Source organism: Salvelinus namaycush, chromosome 13 (genome assembly GCF_016432855.1).
Source record: "Salvelinus namaycush isolate Seneca chromosome 13, SaNama_1.0, whole genome shotgun sequence".
Classification (NCBI taxonomy): Eukaryota; Metazoa; Chordata; class Actinopteri; order Salmoniformes; family Salmonidae; genus Salvelinus; species Salvelinus namaycush.
This window is the reverse complement of record NC_052319.1, coordinates 23,601,774-23,622,712: the sequence shown is the minus strand read 5'-3', so window position 1 is coordinate 23,622,712 and position 20,939 is coordinate 23,601,774. Positions and strand designations below refer to the sequence as shown.

At 45.0% G+C, this 20,939-nt stretch overlaps 2 protein-coding genes across 3 annotated transcripts; one reads left to right on the top strand and one right to left on the bottom strand.

Annotated features, from left to right (window-relative positions):
- Positions 1-210: 210 nt before the first annotated feature.
- On the bottom strand, positions 211-3,041 carry LOC120057927 (gamma-crystallin S-like). Its single transcript, XM_039006403.1, has 3 exons — positions 3,033-3,041; positions 2,064-2,306; positions 211-483 (listed from the first exon to the last, which is right to left on the bottom strand). Exons 1-3 carry the CDS (start codon positions 3,039-3,041, stop codon positions 211-213), a joined length of 525 nt encoding a protein of 174 aa, XP_038862331.1.
- A 10,968-nt stretch (positions 3,042-14,009) lies between these two features.
- LOC120058345 (dnaJ homolog subfamily B member 11-like) lies at positions 14,010-19,906 on the top strand. 2 transcript variants are annotated; one of them, XM_039006944.1, is made up of 10 exons: positions 14,010-14,175; positions 14,728-14,884; positions 15,906-16,003; positions 16,304-16,400; positions 16,523-16,665; positions 16,793-16,875; positions 16,958-17,015; positions 17,316-17,427; positions 18,014-18,173; positions 18,611-19,906. In XM_039006944.1, exons 1-10 carry the CDS (start codon positions 14,102-14,104, stop codon positions 18,673-18,675), a joined length of 1,047 nt encoding a protein of 348 aa, XP_038862872.1. In that variant the 5' UTR covers positions 14,010-14,101; the 3' UTR covers positions 18,676-19,906. The 2 variants fall into 2 exon arrangements, with proteins under 2 accessions (XP_038862872.1, XP_038862870.1); XM_039006942.1 differs by having other exon boundaries at positions 14,011-14,175; positions 16,265-16,400.
- Positions 19,907-20,939: the final 1,033 nt, after the last annotated feature.

The following is a 20,939-nucleotide window of genomic DNA, read 5'->3' as shown; positions in this document are numbered from 1 at the left end:
CAACATTTTCAGATCTGCTTACCAGCCAAGTTTTTATTTCAGGAGAGAGACCTCAGTAAAGTCACAATCAAAGGACTCAAAGTTATAGGCTAGGCGTTATTCAAAATCAAGAAGTATTAGGGTTATTCAAAGTCCATATTATGCATATTATGTATGATAATAGTGAGGTTGGGTTTGAGGTTGAGGTTGGTGTTGTTGTGGTCAGGAGGCTCACTCAGTGAAGCGTCTGAAGGACTGGACAGTGGGACTGACTGCACCCCAGTCCCCAGGCTTCCTGTACTCTCCCTTCTCCAGGAAGTACTGGCGTCCACGGTAGTTGGGGTGCTCGTAGAAGACCCACCAGCCATCCAGGACCTTGCAGGAGTACACCTCCCTCCAACGGTACTTCTCCAGGACTGAGGGGCAGTCCTCGGTGGCCTCGAAGGCCTGGCCCGCAAAGTCATCCTTCTCATACAGCTGCATCTTGTACTGGGTCCCACAGGACTGTGGGGGTGGTGGTGATGGGGGGAGGGGTGGTGGTAGTAGTGGAGGTGGAGGCGAGGGGTTAGTGCAAGGGATTGGGAAAAAAGGGGGAGGGGATGTGGGGTAAGAGAAAGGGGGAAGGAGGGATATATAGGGAGATGAGATTCTTACTCAGCAAATTCTGGTTTATTTTGGGGGCTAGGATGTAAGGATAGTTAGTAACACACAAGGTTTGTATGTCACGTTCCTGACCTGTTTTCCCTTGTTTTTGTATTTATTTAGTATGGTCAGGGCGTGAGTTGGGTGGGTTGTCGATGTGTGATTTTTATGTTGGGATTTTGTGTGTTCGGCCTGGTATGATTCTCAATCAGAGGCAGCTGTCAATCGTTGTCCCTGATTGAGAATCATACTTAGGCAGCCGGGGTTTCACGTGTGTTTTGTGGGTGTTTGTTTTCCGTGTCAGTAGTTGTGCCACACGGGACTGTCACGGTAGTATTTTTGTTATTTTGTATCGCGTATTGTTTTGTTGTATATTAAATCACTATGGAAACTAACCACTCTGCGTATTGGTCCGATCCTTCTCGCCTCTCCTCGTCCGAGGAGGAGGAAGAAAATGACTATCGTTACATTGTAAAGTATTGTTGTGTGTTTGTCGATGTTCTGGTCGACCCAAAATGCATTTGTTTACCAACTCATCGCCAATCCAATGTTTTTATACTCTTGAGATTGGTCCGAAACTGAACGAACCATCATGAGAAAAGAAACATATATTTTTATAACATGCTGTATTTTTTTCACTGCTGTTGTTTGGGCCGTTTATGGCTTCCTGTGTTACAGAGAATATTTCCACCACCATATTCTGCCCCATAGTTGGAAAATTTATTGATTCTACAGTAGAAGTGTAGGTCTGATTCTTCCTGCCAGCTCTAGGTCAGCCAATAGCAATCAGTGCCACAATCACTTGATCAGTGCTATATGCTGGTATTGAACTCCTTTGACAAAGCCCTGTGTCCTGGGTGAACCGCCACTGTCACTGTTCTGTGCCTGGCCTCATTGGGATTGGGATGCCTAATATGCCCATCTGACGAACAGTCAGAAATGGTTTACTTGCATATACCTGTCTATACCACTTTTGCTATCACTATAATAGCTATTCTTGGTTTTTCTGTTGATCTATGAAATTACTATTACAATGTATAGCCTACCCTGTGCATTGAAGGGAAGTGTACAGTATTCTGTGCTCTAATGAAGCAATAAGGCCAGAGGGGATGTGGTATATTGGTCATATACCACAAACCCCAGAGTTGCTTTATTGCTATTATAAACCGTTTACCGACATAAATAGAACAGTAAACAAGTATTTTTGCGTCATCACTGTGATATATTGTCTGATGTACACATGGCTGAAATGCTGTTTCAGCCAATCAGCATCCAGGACCCAAACTACCCGGTTTATAATACAACATACGGTACACCCCATTCAGACAGCTCAGCATAGACCTAACAGACATACCCCATCTAGATACTGTTATTGAAGAAACATAATGATATCTCTTTTCGTTCACTATAATGCTCTAGGACTGAGGCAGTGGCAGACTTACAAAGTGGATCATTTTGCAGGAGCTGAGGCGGTCATTGAGGCCCATCCAGCGCAGGTATTCAGGGTACTCTCCCCTGGTCAGAACATACTGGTAGCCCATATAGTTGGGCCTCTCGTACACCACCCAGGCTCCACTCTCCACACGGATGGAGTTACAGCGGCTCAGGTAGGAGTGGAAGTCGGTGCAGTCGCTGTCACACTCATAACGACGGCCCTGGAAGTTCTTATCCTCGTAAAAGACAATCTGGACGAGAACAAAAGAGACCAGAGTGGAGTGAGTGGGTTGAACTTAGGTTCATATGCTTGATAAAAGCTCTGCACTGCACTGTAGGTACCTTTTTACACAATTAATTGCTTTTTCCAACCTACCAAAGAACAAGTCAATCCACTCAACCCATTCCTGATGCCTTTCTTTGCAGCTAGTGCTATTTCTAAAAGCCATAGATGTGGGTAAGCTCATCAGTTTGAGTTAGTCTTTCCATCACAGAATAACTCCAATGTAAATATTTTTGATGGCACTTGAATGCCAAATCGAAGACTGTATTTATAATAAAATGTATATTGAGGACAGACAGAGATTATGTCCATTTCTGCAGGACACCAGTGCTGACAAGCTTTAACCAGCATACCATCTCACAGATGGGATTGAGCTGTGCTATCTGGCAATAGTGCCCTCCACTTGTATACCAGGCATCACACAGAAGACTATTACACAAGTATTATTACACTTACATTACAATTCTACTATTACGTTGTTATTACTATGGCAATGGCCAGCAGGATAAATCAGCCAAGTTTGACAGAAAATATGAAAATGGGCCATCCCATAACTAAACCAAACACACCACAGAAAATCACTGCTATGCTACTGCCATAATCACTATCCTGCCCACTATACTGTATCAGTAGAACCTGTTCTGATGGAGCCAGTGATTGCCCAGAGCCAAGCGGCCATATCCCTGTTACTCACCCTGCCCATTTTGGACATTGTTTGTGGGCTAGGCTTGATAGATAGCGGTGGTCTGCTGGTCTCCCTGAAGTCTGGATGCCTCTGGTCCTGCCACCCAAGCCCTTTTATATACCCAGCCTCCCAGTTTTTTAAACAGTGAGTGGAACAATCGCTTTGTCATGAAAATGAGATCCAAAAATTGAGTCAGTGATTCTAGTGCTATTCAGTTTTTCCAGAAAAGTGAAGCGGGATTACGGCATAATGACAGCATGGTGAGAGTGCCCATTGACCCCCTCTCTGCTGGCTTGCTGAATTGCCCCCCAACTCATCTCGCCCCCTACATCCACCAAAACACACACCCTCCCTACACGCCACCCTGCCAGCTTGCTCCCATCACCCCCACCCCAGCCTATGCCCAATGTGCCTACCGCCTCAGGCCAAGAGTCTACCAAATGTGCCAAATTCTGCCCAGATGCAGAGATATTGTGCCCTCATTGTTTAAAGTGTCACAAGTTCTCTTCAGGCATATTCATGTCTTCAACTAAACACAAATGGGGGAAATATGTGTGTGAATGAACTTGGAGGCATTCATTAGACATTTGAAATACGCAAGGTCCATTACACTAGAATACAACCAAGAAGCATGAAAATCTGTCAAGCTTGCAGGTCAATCACTCTTCCCTTCCTCCTCTAGGGCCAATGAATGATTCGGAGGTGATTGTTCAACATCTGCTCCCCCGTCTTAGCCAAAAATAGTTTATCTCTATACATTTTGACTGTGCTACAGCTAATTGTAATGGTTTGTGATTTGTCCAACAGTATAACTAAACATTAGCTGAGGTCGATATACAGGGTGTCACGCCCTGACCATAGTTTGTTTTGTATGTTTCTATGTTTTGTTTGGTCAGGGTGTGATATGAGTGGGCATTCTATGTTGTTTGTCTAGTTTGTCTATTTCTATGTGTTTGGCCTGATATGGTTCTCAATCAGAGGCAGGTGTTTGTCATTGTCTCTGATTGGGAGCCATATTTAGGTAACCTGTTTTGTATTGTGGGTTGTGGGTAATTGTTCCTGTTCCTGTGTTTTTTTTTTGTATTTTTCACCGTTCAGGACTGTTTCGTTTCGTTCTCGTGTTTTGTTGTTTTTGTTAGATTATTCGTGTTCATTAAAATGGATAATCATCACGCTGCATTTTGGTCCTTCTTTCTTTCTCCTAATGACGAACGTTACAGAATCACCCACCAAACAAGGACCAAGCAGCGTGAACCCCAATCATTTTTTGGGGGGAGGGGGCACACGAGGAGATTGGCTAAGTCAGGTAGGAGACCTGAACCAACTCCTCGTGCTTACTGTGGGGAGCATGTTACTGGTCAGGCACCGTGCTATGCGGTGGAACGCACGGTGTCTCCAGTGCGCATTTCTAGCCCGGTGCGCTCTATTCCAGCTCCTCGCATTGGCCGGGCTAGAATGGGCATCCAGCCAGGTAGGAGAGTGCCGGCTCAGCGCTCCTGGTCTCCAGTGTACCTCCTTGGACCAGGATATCCTGCGCCGGCTCTGCGTACTGTGAGTCTGCACAGCCCTGTGCATCCTGTGCCAGCGCCCTGCATTTGCAGGGAAAGTATAAACATCCAGCCAGGACGGGTTGTGTCAGCTCTACACTCCAGACCTCCAGTACGCCTCCAGTCCAGTATGCCCTGTTCCTCCTCCCCGCACTCGCCCCGAGGTGCGTGTACTCAGCCCGGTACCACCAGTTCCGGCACCACGCACCAGGCCTACAGTGCAACTCCAGGGTCCAGTATGCCCTGTTCCTCCTCCCCGCACTCGCTCTGAGGTGTGTGTACCCAGCCCGGTACCACCAGTTCCGGCACCACGCACCAGGCCTACAGTGCGCCCCGTCTGTCCTGAGCCGCCCGTCTGTCCTGAGCCGCCTGAGCCGCCCATCTGTCCTGAGCCGCCTGAGCCGCCCGTCTGTCCTGAGCCGCCTGAGCCGCCCTTCAGTCAGGAGCCGCCTGAGCCGCCCTTCGGTCAGGAGCTGCCCTTCGGTCCGGAGGCGCCTGAGCCGCCCTTCAGTCCGGAGCCGCCCCTCAGTCCGGAGCCGCCCCTCAGTCCGGAGCCGCCCCTCAGTCCGGAGCCGCCCCTCAGTCCGGAGCTGCCCCTCAGTCCAGAGGCGCTCCTCAGTCCAGTGGCGACCTTTATTAGGGTTGCCAGTCCAAGGCCGGCGGCGAGGGTCGCCGCTCCTAAGAGGCCACTGAAGCGGGTAATGACTATGGTGGAGTGGGGTCCACGTCCCGTGCCAGAGCCGCCACCGCGGACAGATGCCCACCCAGACCCTCCCCTATAGGTTTAGATTTTGCGGCCGGAGTCCGCACCTTGGGGGGGGGGGGGGGGGGGGGGGGGGTACTGTCACGCCCTGACCATAGTTTTTTTGTATGTTTCTATGTTTTGTTTGATCAGGGTGTGATATGAGTGGACATTCTATGTTGTTTATCTTGTTTGCCTATTTCTATGTGTTTGGCCTGATATGGTTCTCAATCAGAGGCAGGTGTTTGTCGTTGTCTCTGATTGGGAGACATATTTAGGTAGCCTGTTTTGTATTGTGGGTTGTGGGTTGTTGTTCCTGTGTTTTTTTGTATTTTTCACCGTTCAGGACTGTTTCGTTTCGTTCTCGTGTTTTGTTGTTTTTGTTAGATTATTCGTATTCATTAAAATGGATAATCATCACGCTGCATTTTGGTCCTCCTCTCTTTCTCCTAATGACGAACGTTACACAGGGTCTCTAAGAAAGTACGCTATTCAACAATAAAAGGCATGTCAAGGCAAAAATGAATCGTTTATTCATGACTAAAGAAAAAAGAGAACTAAACAAAATTGTCCTCTTAGAAAACATTGAAAATAATTTCCGTTGTAACATGTAGGTAGGCCGACATAGTGCAATTTAATTGAAAGGCAAATCAAATAAATTTTTATTTGTCACATTCGCAGAATACAACAGGTGTAGTAGACCTTACCGTGAAATGCTTACTTACAAGCCCTTAACCAACAATGCAGTTCAAGAAATAGAGTTAAGAAAATATATGCTAAATAAACTAAAGTAAAATATAAAATAAAAAGTAACACAATAAGATGACATAACATTAAAGAGGCTATACACAGGGGAAGTCCCTGAGAACTAAACTACAGCAGCAAGGCAGAAGAACAATAAAAGTAAGCCATAGTAACAATAATACAATCTCATCCATCCACACTGGCCGAAGAAGCAAAGCAAATGACTAATAAGGAAGAGAAATACCTGGTTACCTAGCAACATCAGCATTCTCTGGAGCATGATAGGCTTATTTTAATAGTACACAGTAACGGAATATAACTTAATGGCCCATGTAACGGAATATAACTGCTCCCTCAAAGGCATCTTTCTCTTCTCATAACACTAATGTGTTCTGCCATCTTCTTCGAGGTGGCTATTATAGTTTACAGACCAAAGTCCCATCTGAGGGAGGTACAGCCTGGTCCCAGATCGGTTTGTGCTCTTGCCAACCCCCTTGCCAAAGTCAAACATTTTGAAACAGTTTGACATGACAATGAGTGATAAGGAGTTGACATGACAGCACAAACCGATTGGCACTCAGGTGCTAAAGGTGTTACATTCCTTGGAATTTGGCACAGGCCTTTAAATTCACCACACCCTCTCTCCTATGCTACCAGAAAATACATATTAACAACTTAATATCATATCATATGTATACATTAATACATCTTTCCCCTATACTGGACAAGGTCAATCTCTGAATTTAACATACAGTTAAATGATTCCCTATTATGTAATTGGTACAGTACACACAACAGAAGAACCAGACTCTAGGCAGATCTAACCTGAGTGGCTAACAATAGGTACCCTGTAGTCGTACCCCAAGTACTCTAGGACCACTGCCTGTGTCCTGATTCTCTACCATCCCCACCATTGGTAAATCCATGAGAGTGAGTGTGCAAGGGTAGAGAATCTGGATGCACCAGTCTCAACTAGATGAAGGAATGCAGCAGTGGGAGGGCTATACAGCATACAGGGGACTAGAACAGAGCCAGAGGTGTATACCAGGTCACCCTTCTGCAGTCTAGTGATCCTCAGATCAGATCCAGGCCTGCCTGGAACTGTGGACAGCATGCAAACAAAGGGCTTAGTGCTTACTAGTGGCTGTGAAGCAAACAGCTGACTGTGAGGCAAAAGCTTATTTGTATGGGGATCTCCATCAACAAGAACCCAAAAAGTCAGCAAGGCAAAAGGTGTCCTCCCCACTGTCTGTCTAGATGTCCCTTCCTGCCTGGTGTCATTTGGCCTGGCCTCCAGGCTGTCGCTGTCCGAGGGGTCCTGGGAAGTAATGCAGGGGGGGATAAGGCTAAACCAGCCCATGCCTGTGTCCCGACTCCAACAGCCACTCATGGAACTTCTGCTCCACCAGGGCCTGGAACTGACACCACCGCTCTCTGAAAACAGACAACTTACTACAGGAACAAGACTCAAACATTAGCAGACAACCAGAGTTCACTTTAAATGTGCACTTGGGCCCCTCCATTAGCTCCCCATTAAATCATTGCATTTATTTGTAAATCATATTAGTGAACGCAACTGGGTCACTTGTTATGTAAATTAAGCGACACAGTACAGTCAGACTTTTCGAGTGACTGCATTATATTCACATTGATCCTGGAAACCACTTCATATTTCCATTCACTGAGCGCTGGTCAAATTCCTGATAAATCTAAGCGGTAGAATGGCTGACTGGTAGTGTCTGTGTCTGCTCTGTTACTCACTTGTTCAGGTGGGCATCCTTCACCGTCTTCTGCCAGTCCTGTACACTCTTCTCCCTCTCCTCATGGGCCTTCTGGTACCTCGATGGCAGTCCACCTGGCACCTCACACATGTCCCCCTCCAATTCTAAAAACTCAGCGGGCGTCAGGAAGTGGTAGGAGCCAGGGTCTGGGGTGGTGCCCTTCACACCCAGCAGTAAGGGCTGGTCCAAGGCGTTTGGCACCACAGCTAAACCCACACTTGCCATGTGATCCTCCAGGGAGGGGTAGTGTGTGGAAGGTCCCTGGGGTGAGAGCAGTGTTCCCGGGGAGGAGTATGGGCTGAGGGCGTGGATGGTACAGTAGGAGGAGGACCCTATGGCCAGCCACAAACACCACCCTGACGTTTAGACTCACTGACCTAAAACACACACACCACTGGGAATGTCATCTCACCTGAGCTAATGGACATTGTTACAGTATAGCAATATTAAAGGAACTGCTACGAAACCAATAACTATTGTACTGATTTTGTTGCTCTCGTTATGTCTAGGGGTCTTAAGCCCAGCTAAATGGTTTGTAACCTGATTTGATGTGTGCATAAACGTGGGAAGTAAGTGTGTGCGACTAGGTGTTAAATGTACTTACCCAGGAGACAGCCACCTTACCTTTGTTCCAGGGCCAGCTCCTTCTTGACCTCTTGGTAGGCCATTCCAAGCGGATTATTATTTGTTCAGATGATGAAACATAAATATGTACAAAAAGGAAAATACAAAAACGCATTCCCAACTAAAGAGATAAACTAACACCATGAAACAAACAAAGGCCGGCTGAGAGGCTTCTGGCCTCCTGTCCCCTGGACTGACAAGCAATCTTGATCGCTCGCCCCTAAGGAATTATCAAGGCTTCCTGGCAGAACAGAACCCTTGACTCGGTTGGTGCTGCTACTTGGGGATGGCGTGTGGAAGTGTATCATGGTAGTGTTTGTCTATGTCCTAACACTAACCTTCCCCCCATATCATAACAGAACATTTCACCACTACTTCATAAATTATTTACTATGTTAACTACAGTAAAACTCTAGTCACCAACACTGTGTGATGGGCTGAATGATGGCTGAGATGAAAATCATCAGTCATCAGTCAAAAGTAGAAATGATATAAATAACAAACCATAAACACTACTACCGTCTCTATTGAAGCTGATCTGTTGTGGTTGTTAAGTGGGTCAGGCTATAGGGTTTCCGTAACCTGACCTGAGTGGAGAGAGCAGGTAGATTAACGCTTCCATCACACTGACAGACTCATTGTGCAAAATAGTACGCAGCATCATCTGGATATGTATGTAACAAAAGTTCAACATTCACCTTCTGCTACCATTTCTGTCAAGCCATCCAGGCATACAGTTTGACGCATACGTTCGATAAATCCAACGTATGCACCACACCGAACGCACTGCAACTGCCTCTGCAATGCAATGCTGCAAGGCAAACGCAGCGTTTCATTGGAAATGAATGTGATTCTGGTGTACCAAAATGCAATGACGCTGTCGGTGTGTTCGAAGCATAAGGCATCACTGCAACAGTGTATTTTGACGTTAGCTACTGCTAGCTTGTCTGACTCCATGACCAGGATCTGTCTGAACACTGTGACATTAGCACCATCTTGCTGCCTGGGGGGGCAATGTGGGTGTTCCGGGCGATCTTAGCTCTCTTCATAGCGCCCTCCACTGGAGGACAGGAGAACAAAAATACGGTCAGTCACAGACACACACCCATGCTTCAATCCTGATAGCTCTCTACTTCTCCCACAAAAAAGGTGAGCTATAAAACAGTCACAAGATAACTCACTAACCTCTATAGACATACTAACACGCCTTCTTTGACTGTAACATCTACATCTAAATGAATGATCCACATAAAGGTTTACTTTAGGTGGTAGTAACCTACCTTGCTGAGCCAAGACCAGTGACTTCCCAGACCTCAGGCAGGCTGAGGGGTTGAGGACCAGGGCCTTTCTGAGCCACGCCAGCAGGGGGTGCAGGGAGAAGGAGTGGGTGAGTTTGGAGTATGCTGCCTGGGCCTGGAGAGGGGTTCTGGAGAGCAGCTTGTGGATGGGATTGACTGCCTGTCCGGGGTACACTGAGTCCTCCATCACCAGGCTGAGGCACTGCAAAGAAGAAAAAAGAAAAAGATGACTTTATTGTCCAATGTACACGGATATCTAACAGATACATGCCTTATACTTTATTTCAACCCCTCCGAAAGACACATACACGTTCAGAGGTTGCAGAGTTGAGCAGAGGGTACTGTTCTTACTGAAAAGGAAAACAATTTATTGTAAAAACTATGAAAACATTGGATGTTATGGACCCTTTCACTGTTTTAGGCAAGAATAAAACAACCATTTGGTGTATAAATATAACAATCTTGTAATCCTGCTACCACACTCTTCCTAAAGCTGGCCGCACGGCCAAACTGAGTAATCGGGGGAGAAGGGCCTTGGTCAAGGAGGTGACCAAGAACCTGATGGTCACTGACAGAGCTCCAGAGTTCCTCTGTGGAGATGGGAGAACCTTCCATAAGGACAACCATCTCTGCAGCACTCCACCAATCAGGCCTTTATGTTAGTGGCCAGACGGAAGCCACTCCTCAGTAAAAAGCACACGACAGCCTGCTTGGAGTATGCCAAAAGGTTTTAAACAAGAGTTCACCTATTTCATTGGGGGCTTCTTTTCAATATTGCAGTATTAGATGAAAGTGGTATCATAACTAACTAGCTGTTGTAAAAACGGATTTTTAACATTATAGGTAACAGAATGGGCATATGGACCCTTTCATTGGGTGCTTCCCAAATGGCATTTATTTCACTGCCTCTTGCTCCAATGCAAATGTTTGTTGTCTGGCTGTTGTTCCCTCCTGGCGTCCTGGATACTAGGACGTCTGCCTGATGTTCCCATGACAACTGGCAAGCAGAGATGATCTGGTATAGAAATAGAATGAAGCTAACAGCAGTTGCTTGATTTATTTGCTTAGCATTATGGAGACGTTAGTAGCTAGCTGATACAAAGCAGACTAACGTGTTAGCAGACAGACAAAACACTTGGCTTCAGTAAGTTTATACTAACGTTAGTCTAAACGATTTCTGGTCCTGTCTCGAAGCTCCAGGAAAAGTAACTGGTAATAATGCTCCCTCGTAAATTAAATTCAAGTTTAGTAGCTTATCAACCTGGGCTGGCTTTGTGTTTGTTTATTACCGGTATGCTGTAAATGTTATCAGCAACTAACGTTAGCTAGCTACACGACGTTCTTCCTATTTGGTGCCCTTCCATGAACGTTCTCATCAATTGTGCCCGACTAGACAGAGTGAGGACCACACGCGAAATGCACATCAAATCAGGCCAGTGTTGTGCAACACTGCAACCCACAATTCGGGCGTTCCTGCATGTGTGCATTCCTGCAGGAACGCCCCTACCACTGGGTCAAAATGGAAATTGAGTACCACAGTACGAGTTATAATACCCATAAAACCTAGCGGTAAACCCCAGAAATGGTTCCAATCGTTTTCCACCATTCATTTTTCCATAGGGGATTTTATAACTACTTAATATAAGGTCTGTGTTTTGTGTAGGCTTACCCTGGCATGATGTTTTAATAACTGTGCAAATCTCTACCGGACAAGGTAACTTTTATCAGTTTTATCTGTAATTACCCCCCCAAAAATGAAATGTTAATTAGCTGCTAATGTAGCTATCATACAGAACTACACTTCCTGTCGCAAGCTTTGAGTCATCACTCAAGGCACAGGGTAGGAAAAACCTCCACATTTCTCCATACAAACTCCCATCAACAAGTAGCAAGTAACCTAACAAGTAAATATTATAGCCTTTTTAGTTTCTTGTGTGAATAATTGATAGTGTATTTCTCATGTGTATAATTTTTGGGGGGCATTATTCAAGTTACCTAGCTAGCTACCTGGCATTTTTAAATGAATAGAATTTTGCATGCCCCAGGTGCCCTTGTTCTTTAAACAATGTCCAGTACAGACAGGAGGGTAGCGGTTGTTCTGACTCAGGTTCAAGGAGACGTGCTATTCCACTGAACATGCCCCGGAAACGGTTCCTTAGCCACTGAAGTTCCTTCTCTGTGGGCTCTCGAGACAGAGGGTTGTAGTCTTCGGCTGGGTATAGGTCCTCCACTGACTGCACATTGTTGGGCATTGCTGGCTTCCTCCACTGGCATTCCACATCTGTACGGCCGATATTGTGAACCCGCCAAAATAGGCTGCATGGCTACACTTATGAGCTCCACAGAGGCATTCACATGTGGTGTGATCATAACAACATACAGGAACTCAAGTCCTTCTGTTCACCTGACTTAGAATTCCTCACAATCAAATGTCGACCGCATTATCTACCAAGAGAATTCTCTTCGATTATAATCACAGCCGCATATATTCCCCCCCAAGCAGACACATCGATGGCCCTGAACAAACTTTATTTGACTCTATGTAAACTGAAAACCACATATCCTGAGGCTGCATTCATTGTAGCTGGGGATTTTAACAAGGCTAATCTGAAAACAAGACTCCCTAAATTCTATCAGCATATCGATTGTGCTACCAGGGCTGGTAAAACCCTGGATCATTGTTATTCTAACTTCCGCGACGCAAATAAGGCCCTCATCCGCCCTCCTTTCGGAAAAGCTGACCACGACTCCATTTTGTTGCTTCCAGCCTATAGACAGAAACTAAAACAGGAAGCTCCCGCTCTCAGGTCTGTTCAACGCTGGTCCGACCAATCTGATTCCACGCTTCAAGATTGCTTCGATCACGTGGATTGGGATATGTTCCGCATTGCGTCAAACAACAACATTGTCGAATACGCTGATTCGGTGAGCGAGTTCATTAGCAAGTGCATTGGCGATGTCGTACCCACAGCAACTATTAAAACATTCCCCAACCAGAAACCGTGGATTGATGGCAGCATTCGCGTGAAACTGAAAGCGCAAACCACTGCTTTTAACCAGGGCAAGGTGACCGGAAACATGACCGAATACAAACAGTGTAGCTATTCCCTCCGCAAGGCAATCAAACAAGCTAAGCGTCAGTATAGAGACAAAGTAGAGTCGCAATTCAACGGCTCAGACACAAGAGGTATGTGGCAGGGTCTACAGTCAATCACGGATTACAAAAAGAAAACCAGCCCCGTCGCGGACCAGGATGTCTTGCTCCCAGACAGACTAAACAAATTCTTTGCTCGCTTTGAGGACAATAGACAGTCTACCGGTGTACGGCTAGCTAGCTACTAGCTAGTGCTTTAACGCCCCCTACTGACCCCAGGATCACTCCTGCCTGTCCTAATTAAAACATGTACCAATAGAAGTATAAAGAGTGGTTCCTGCAGATGCTGGAATGCCCACCAGTGGAGGCAGCTGAGGGAAGAATGGCTTGTAATAATGGCCGGAACAGAGCAAATGGAATGGAAACCATGTGTTTGACGTATTTGATACCATTCCACTGATCCCGCTCCAGTCATTACCATGAGCCCGTTCTTCCCAATTAAGGTGCCACCAACCTCCTGTGATGCCCACATGCAGGAATTGCAGGCTGCAATTGCACCCTTCTTTCTCAATCAGACAGAAAGGGAGAATATTTTACGATTTTTGGGGATATTGCTGAAAACCGATGCACATCCTACATTCATCCACTAAAAAGGGTATTGCAAAGATATAGCAAAAGTTTACACAGGCTTTTGTTGCTGTAGCTAAAAGCCAATTTATGCTCGATCAGAAATGTGGCCAGAGACTGTATGGAGGGTGTGACGGAATTGCAGAGCGTCTGGATGCATGCAGAGGCCTAATTGAGCTCTGTACCGCATCGCCTTGCGCCTCCCAAATGTTGTAACAATGTGGGGGGCTCAATAACAATGCGGAGGGGTCCATATAGTGCCGTATAGCTCCGCATTGTCATTATTGGTTGACGATAGATGGGGGCGGGAGGTCCTGTATAAACAGAACCTCACTTCCTTGATAACTTCCTCCACAACATCTCTGCGTTGCTCTACGAAGCGCAGGAAGTACAGTATGAATGCCCAGAGACCGTAACACCGTAAATGCTGCATGGCTAATGCAGACAGCAGATTGACCATGCAGCGCCTTTAAGGGTAGGCGGGCTTTAGGATGAGAGGCGGGACTTCTGGATTTCACGTGGGCGGTTCTGATTTGACAGAAGGAAGAGAACTAGTGACAGAAGGAAGCCAACATCAAAAAGCCGGGTTGTTCTGTTGGTTTCTTGAAGAAACTGGGATCTATGGCCGTTAAAGGGATGAATTTGTGCAGTGTTTGCTGTCTTGTCCTGTATTTTGTTGCGGCAGTGCTTGCAGGGTAAGTACATGTTTCTATATTATTCGTACACACAGCTTCTGCAACGGTTAAACGCGGTGTCGCTAACTGGTACACATGTTTCATTGTGATTGGTCTACACTTTTGAACCCCATTCTCCATGTGTAATAGGGCTAGTTCGCTACTAGCTGGAGGGGGAAAATAAGCAATCTCAACAACACTAAATAAATAAATAATTGTCCGATCGGGTAGTCAACATCACCCTTGCCTGATTCTTAGTTTCCAGTATCGTGTATCGGCTGAGTCATACTATTCAAGAGAATGAATGCCATCTCAGGGAAGAGTGGGCTAGCTTTCCCGCTGGCTTTGTACTCTCAAATGAGTTCTTGATATCAATCTGAATCACTCTGGGTGATCCCCATTTTCGATTTTTTTTTAAAACTTCATAAATACAAGACACAAGCAAAGATTATTATATATAAACGACACGTTTGTGAACCCTACTCCACCTGTCCCTTTCATGAAAGGGGAAATACTGTATCTACAAGAGTCTCTGTAACTAAATTCCCCTCGCATTTTCACCTTTCTCTACAGGCGAGATTTCTACAAGATCTTGGGGGTGAGCAAGTCGGCATCTGTGAGGGACATCAAGAAGGCTTACAGAAAGCTGGCTCTCCAGCTTCACCCTGACAGAAACCCAGATGACCCTACTGCTGCTGACAAATTCGCAGACCTGGGGTCAGCCTATGAGGTAGGAAATGACCCACTGTGTTTGCCTGTATCTTATATAACTTATCTGCCAATGCGTTGAATGGCCCTTTTTGTTTTACCAGTATAATAATGGTGTCTGATTTGTGGCTTCAGAAACAATGCTCATGTCATTAAGATATTTTAACAAATATGAACGGCAACTTTGTTGAGTTTTATGTGATAACGCTAGTGTTTTATTGCTTCTCTCCCAATAACCTTTTAATAATTCAAATTTAAGCAGGGTGTATATTAGGGTTTTCGTTATTTAATTTGCTGAAGCGCTCGAGGCACCGATACAAAAGTATTTTGTAGGAAACTGAAGCAACCTATTTGGTTGTTGTTGGTAACCTAACGTAGCAGGCGTAAAAAGACGCCTGAGCGGGTAAGGTAAGTAGGTTGAAAATACTGTATCACTTAACCACGGCGAGTGTCGATGGAAACGACAAGCCTTTTGATTGGCCAAGAAGACCGTGTGGCTGCCTCTGATTGGCTCATATTGTGGTCCGCTTGCTCTCATGAAAACACGACGTGGAGCACGCGGACCTGCTCAGTGACAGCTTCTATGATTTGTGTAACAGTATAACTTTAAACCGTCCCCTCGCCCCGACACGGGCGCGAACCAGGGACCCTCTGCACACATCAACAACTGACACCCACGAAGCATCGTTACCCATCGCTCCACAAAAGCCGCGGCCCTTGCAGAGCAAGGCGCAACACTACTTCTAGGTTTCAGAGCAAGTGACGTAACTGATTGAAACGCTACTAGCGCGTACCCGCTAACTAGCTAGCCATTTCACATCCGTTACATTTGCACCAATGGCATCATGAGTGACCACTAATCCGATAACAAAATTGAAAGGGTTCAAATTAGGACAATTGCATGATGAGCTATTTAGGTGTTTTTTATGTGATATTAAGAGTTTGCAATTAAAGTTTATACAATGTTGCAAATTCACATTCAATGAAACCCTTTATTTTGTGACTTAAATGAGATTTAGTCCCTGGTGTTGTGCTGTTTGTAGGTGCTTTCAGATGATGAGAAGAGGAAGCAGTATGATGCATACGGAGAGGATGGTCTGAAAGAGGGTCACCATGGTTCTCACAATGATATCTTCTCCAGGTAGGTTGACCTAATAGTAGGTTTACCTAAGTACCATAATATACTGTACGGAGTCACACATTAATACATATACCTGTGCTTAACAATATCTAATGAGTGTTCCATTCATTTATACTACTAGGCACTAGTGTGTTGTATAATAATGACATCTGTATTCCAATTACAAGCCATACCCAATTGTAGGCCTAAGCATGTGAGGTTTTAAGAATCAAAGAATGCCTTTGGCATCACTGTTCTCTCTCAAACCATCACCTCTTACAGTTTCTTTGGTGACTTTGGCTTCATGTTTGGAGGAAACAGGCAAGGACAACAGGACAGGAACATTCCCAGAGGAAATGACATAGTACTAGACCTGGAGGTCACACTCGAAGAAGTGTACTCTGGGAACTTTGTAGAGGTACTATTAATCACTGATGGTGGTCTGTGATATATTGTATAGGATTGGTGTGCTTCACCAGTCCTACCCTAGTCCAACACATACCTACCACTCTCATCATATCATCTATATGCACCGCCCAGGTTGTGCGCAACAAGCCTGTAGCCAAAGAGGCCCCTGGGAAAAGGAAATGCAACTGCAGACAGGAAATGAGGACGACGCAGCTCGGACCTGGACGCTTCCAGATGACCCAGGAAGTAGTGTGTGACGAGTGCCCCAATATAAAGTGAGTCACTGTCCTATTGGCTGAGACTGATAACGCAGGAGACAATGGTGTCTTTCTTTACATGCTCAGTAATAAAGATAATAGTTTCATAATAATGGTTAGGATTTGTCTCTCTCAATGATCCCAGGCTGGTGAATGAGGAGAGAACTTTGGAGGTGGAGATTGAACAGGGAGTAAGAGATGAGATGGAGTACCCTTTCATTGGAGAAGGTAAGCTACTTACTCAACCATCAGGATAACATGGGTAAACAAGGGTAAAGTCATTGTATATAAATAATAATATATTTTACAGGTGAACCTCACATCGACGGAGAGCCAGGGGATCTACGCTTCCGCATCAAAGTTATGAAGTAAGAGCAGCATGCATTTCCTTATTTCAGATATTATATAATGATTCTGACGAGGCTGATCTATCCTTGTGAGTCTTATACCTTTTTCAGTAAAGATCAAACTGTCAAGTGAATACATTGATGTTATGTAAATATTTTTGGAATGTACTCTACTCGCGTTGTCTGTGTCTTGGCCCTTCTGTTTATATTTATTTGTATGCTTGCTTTATGCAAATGCATTCTGTTAGCCTGTTTTTATTGTACAGTAATAATTTGTCAGTTGAAGCTGTTTTATTGACCAATGATTGTATGTGCTTCCAGACATCCAGTGTTTGAGCGTCGAGGAGATGACCTGTACACTAACGTCACAATCTCCCTGGTAGAGGCTCTGGTTGGCTTTGAGATGGACATCACACACCTCGATGGACATACGGTGTGTAAAGGCTCCTACACATCTATCCAACTACAGCCTACTAACTATCAGTGTTGCATTGGGTAGTTTTCCCCCAACTCAGGCCAACTGTCTGTGGCCGATTCTACATGTTTAATCAGGACCAAAAACAAGATTCCCAGTGGAGACAAATAAAATAAATTCTTGAACTAGGCAAGTCGGTTGAACACATTCTTTATTTACAATGACAGCCAAACCCGGACGACGCAGGGCCAATTGTGCGCCGCCCTATAGTACTCCCAATCACGTCCGGTTGTGATACAGCTTGGATTCGACCCAGGGTGTCTGTAGTGATGTCTCTAGCACTGAGATGCTGTGCCTTAGACCGCTGCGCCACTCGGGAATACACATTAACTGTTTTTCCAACATTAATCAAATGTAATGGCCAAGTTTCCCCGACCCAAATTAAGCTTATTCCTGGACTAAAAATAACTTTCAATTGATATTCTCCATTGAGCATGCTTTCTGTCCAGAGTAGGTTTTATCTGGGTTTGGAATGATTGATCCAAAATTGACACATCTTTTAATCAATAACAACCTCATTGACTTGTGACTGCCCCTGTGGCAGGTTCACATTGAGAGGGACAAGATCACCAAGCCCGGTGCCCGGCTGTGGAAGAAGGGAGAAGGCCTGCCAAATTTTGACAACAACAACATCCGTGGATCTCTCATTGTCTCCTTTGACATCGAGTTCCCACAGACACAGCTGGATGACAATCAGAAAGAGGGTAAGGAGGAAGTTGATAAACATGGGGAAAGGGTTTTGTAATGATCTATTAGACTTGAGTTGACATTGATGCTATCAGTAAAAGGTCAACTGCATGTTACATATTAGGTATGGGGTCTTGTTCTTCCATAAAGATTATGCATATCAACAATGTACACAAAGACTGGAGAGGCGCAGGACACGCTCCTGCAAGGCCAGGAGGGGTGGCGGACCACTGAGCTCTAGGGTCCTCGGCTCACACCCCAACATTTTAAATGTGCAAACCATAGGGGACAAAAATACATCACAATAAATCGCCTTAGAGCCTTTGGCTTTATGCCACTGACAAGAAGACAATGAAAGTACTGATTAACTTGTTAGCGATGAATGATTCTGAAACATGTAATAATTATGATCACAATGGTTAGTACTTTAAATTGTGCCTTTTGTTGTTCTCAGGAGTGAGGGGGATTCTGAAACAATCGTCAGTACAGAAGGTTTACAATGGACTACAGGGATACTGACACACCAAAAGACAGTCTGGACTGAGTTCTGTGCCACACAAACAAACAAAGGAGTACGCATAGGGGTGTATTTATTTTTTGATTGTTCTCAGAATGGGTTGATTTGTTTTATTTTCTAATATTCTACATTCTGAAAGTGGCTTGATGTTGTTTTTTTGTTTTTTTTAAAGAAGTCCTGGTTATATTTAACGCTGTATTTGTCCTTTTAATTTGCTTGCCCTTGCCCCAAAAATTATTTTACTACCATCTTAATTCCCCCTCAAATGACAAATTACTTATTTGCTTCAATTTGGAGAGTTTGGATCTTCAAGTCAACATACCTTTTTAATGTCAACTACTGTCATCCAATGTTAACCACTCACATACGTCTTGGATCATGAAAGCTCACATTTCCAATGTTAAACCCATCACATCTGACTGAGCTCTAGAAGAGGAGCTTTCCTGGAATCAAAGGACTCTAGAGTCAACAACATCTCATGGACATCAGCAAGACTGGAATACTATTCCCCTCCCTGTTTTGATAACAGTTGTATGTATGTAGTACTGTACGAGGTCGTTTCATTTAACCTTGAGGGATTTTAACCCCTCCTACACCTTAAACGATTCTGTCATTTAACCCAGTTTCCTTTGTCATATTCCTGTTCAGTAATATCTCAAAACACTTGTAAATAGGATAGAACAAACTAAATTTTTTGTTTTTTTGCTTTGTTGAATTAGATTGTATGTTTAGATGTATTCTTTGTGGTGTAAGGTCTTGAGTGAGCATTCTGTCTACTGAAAGAAAGGCCACTTTGAGAGTACTTCTGGAGCTACCTAGCTGCCTCCTCGTCAGGGTGGCAAGGATATCATCCTCATCTGGAGACTCCATCTCCAGCTTGCTCTGCCTCCCACCACCATCCACCCCTCTTGCTCTGCCTCCCACCACCATCCACCCCTCTTGCTCTGCCTCTCCTCTCAGACTATGTTTGTGTCTGAAATGGCACACTTTTCCCTAAATAGTGTGTTACTTTTTGACCTGCTCCCATAGGGTTCTGATCAGAAGTAGTGCACTTTTTAAAGGGCATAGGGTGCCATTTCAGACACAGCCCTGTGTTCTTTGGACTGCTCCTCCTGACTGAAAGAGACTACTGTGAATAATGGGATGTGCTATAGTACAGGAGGGAAAATGTACTTTTCAATTAAAAGTTTATAATAAATAATGACTTGGTCAAATAAACTTACATACAGGTTACTTTATGTTTTAAACAAAATTGGAGTACATTTTCAGTATTCAATTGTCAAGGGTGTGAGATTTTATACTGTGTGTGTACCTACGCTGTCTTGCCTGGCTGGAGCATCACTGTCCACCTTATTGACATCTCTATCTTGCACGTCAGTGAAGGGGAGTCGCTGTAGTCCCAATGTATGACCAGTAGAGGGCAGCAAGTGTAAAGCATGGCTGCAAAGGGTGTCTGTCTGCTGTCACCACTCCTTCAGGAGGGCTGTAACCTCCCCTGGGCCACTCTATCTCTCTAGGCAAGCCCTCTACACATCATAGACACCTTTGTTATGTGACTGCATTAACGTGGTGATTATGACATTGGCTTTAAGGATGAAGAATTGTTAGTGATCAGGGGATGGTTGTTTGGCTGTTCAACTTCTCTAGCATTGATTATGGTTTTACTGCAGTGATTGTTTGACTTAATTAGTGACATCACAGGGCTGTAGTGGTGTGTGTGTTTGGTCGGTCCGTCCGTCACTATTAACCCCTCTTACTCACTCCTCCACTCTGTATCTTAATCTGACATCTGTGACTGAGCTGGTTCCACTTACTTGACTGTCTGTCGCTGCTCTCCTAAACGCAAGGGGCCGACTGAGTCAGGCTACATCCCAAATGGAACCCTATTCCCTATATAGTGCACTAGTTTTGACAAGGGTCCATAGGGCTCTAGTCAAAGTAGTACACTATGTATAAGGTGCCATTTGGGATGTATAGTCATTCTCAACCGTGTCACTTCGTCTCCATACCAGACCTGCCTCCCTATCCTTCCTCTCTGCCTTTCTTCCCCTCTACTTCGCCTGTGTGGGGGGGACCATGGGCAGAAGGATGTCAGAGAGTCTGCTAGGGTGCGGCAGAGGCTGTCCGCACAAATCATTTCGGAATGGTGAATTTATAGTGTGGTAATATGCACGTCTGTCCACCAGCATGGGAGGTCCGTGTGTGTGTGTGTGTGGAGGTGCATTCCTCTCAGCTTCCCCCAAACTGATTACTCAATATATCTCTA

Excerpts from the sequence above, each read along its gene's own strand:
- LOC120058345 (XM_039006942.1), top strand. The coding sequence starts at position 14,102 with ATGGCCGTTAAAGGGATGAATTTGTGCAGTGTTTGCTGTCTTGTCCTG. Across the intron at positions 17,428-18,013 it reads CACACCTCGATGGACATACG|GTTCACATTGAGAGGGACAA; the intron begins GTGTGTAAAGGC and ends CCCCTGTGGCAG. Across the intron at positions 18,174-18,610 it reads GGATGACAATCAGAAAGAGG|GAGTGAGGGGGATTCTGAAA; the intron begins GTAAGGAGGAAG and ends TGTTGTTCTCAG.
- LOC120057927 (XM_039006403.1), bottom strand. Across the intron at positions 484-2,063 it reads CCTGCAAAATGATCCACTTT|TCCTGTGGGACCCAGTACAA; the intron begins GTAAGTCTGCCA and ends CCACCCCCACAG.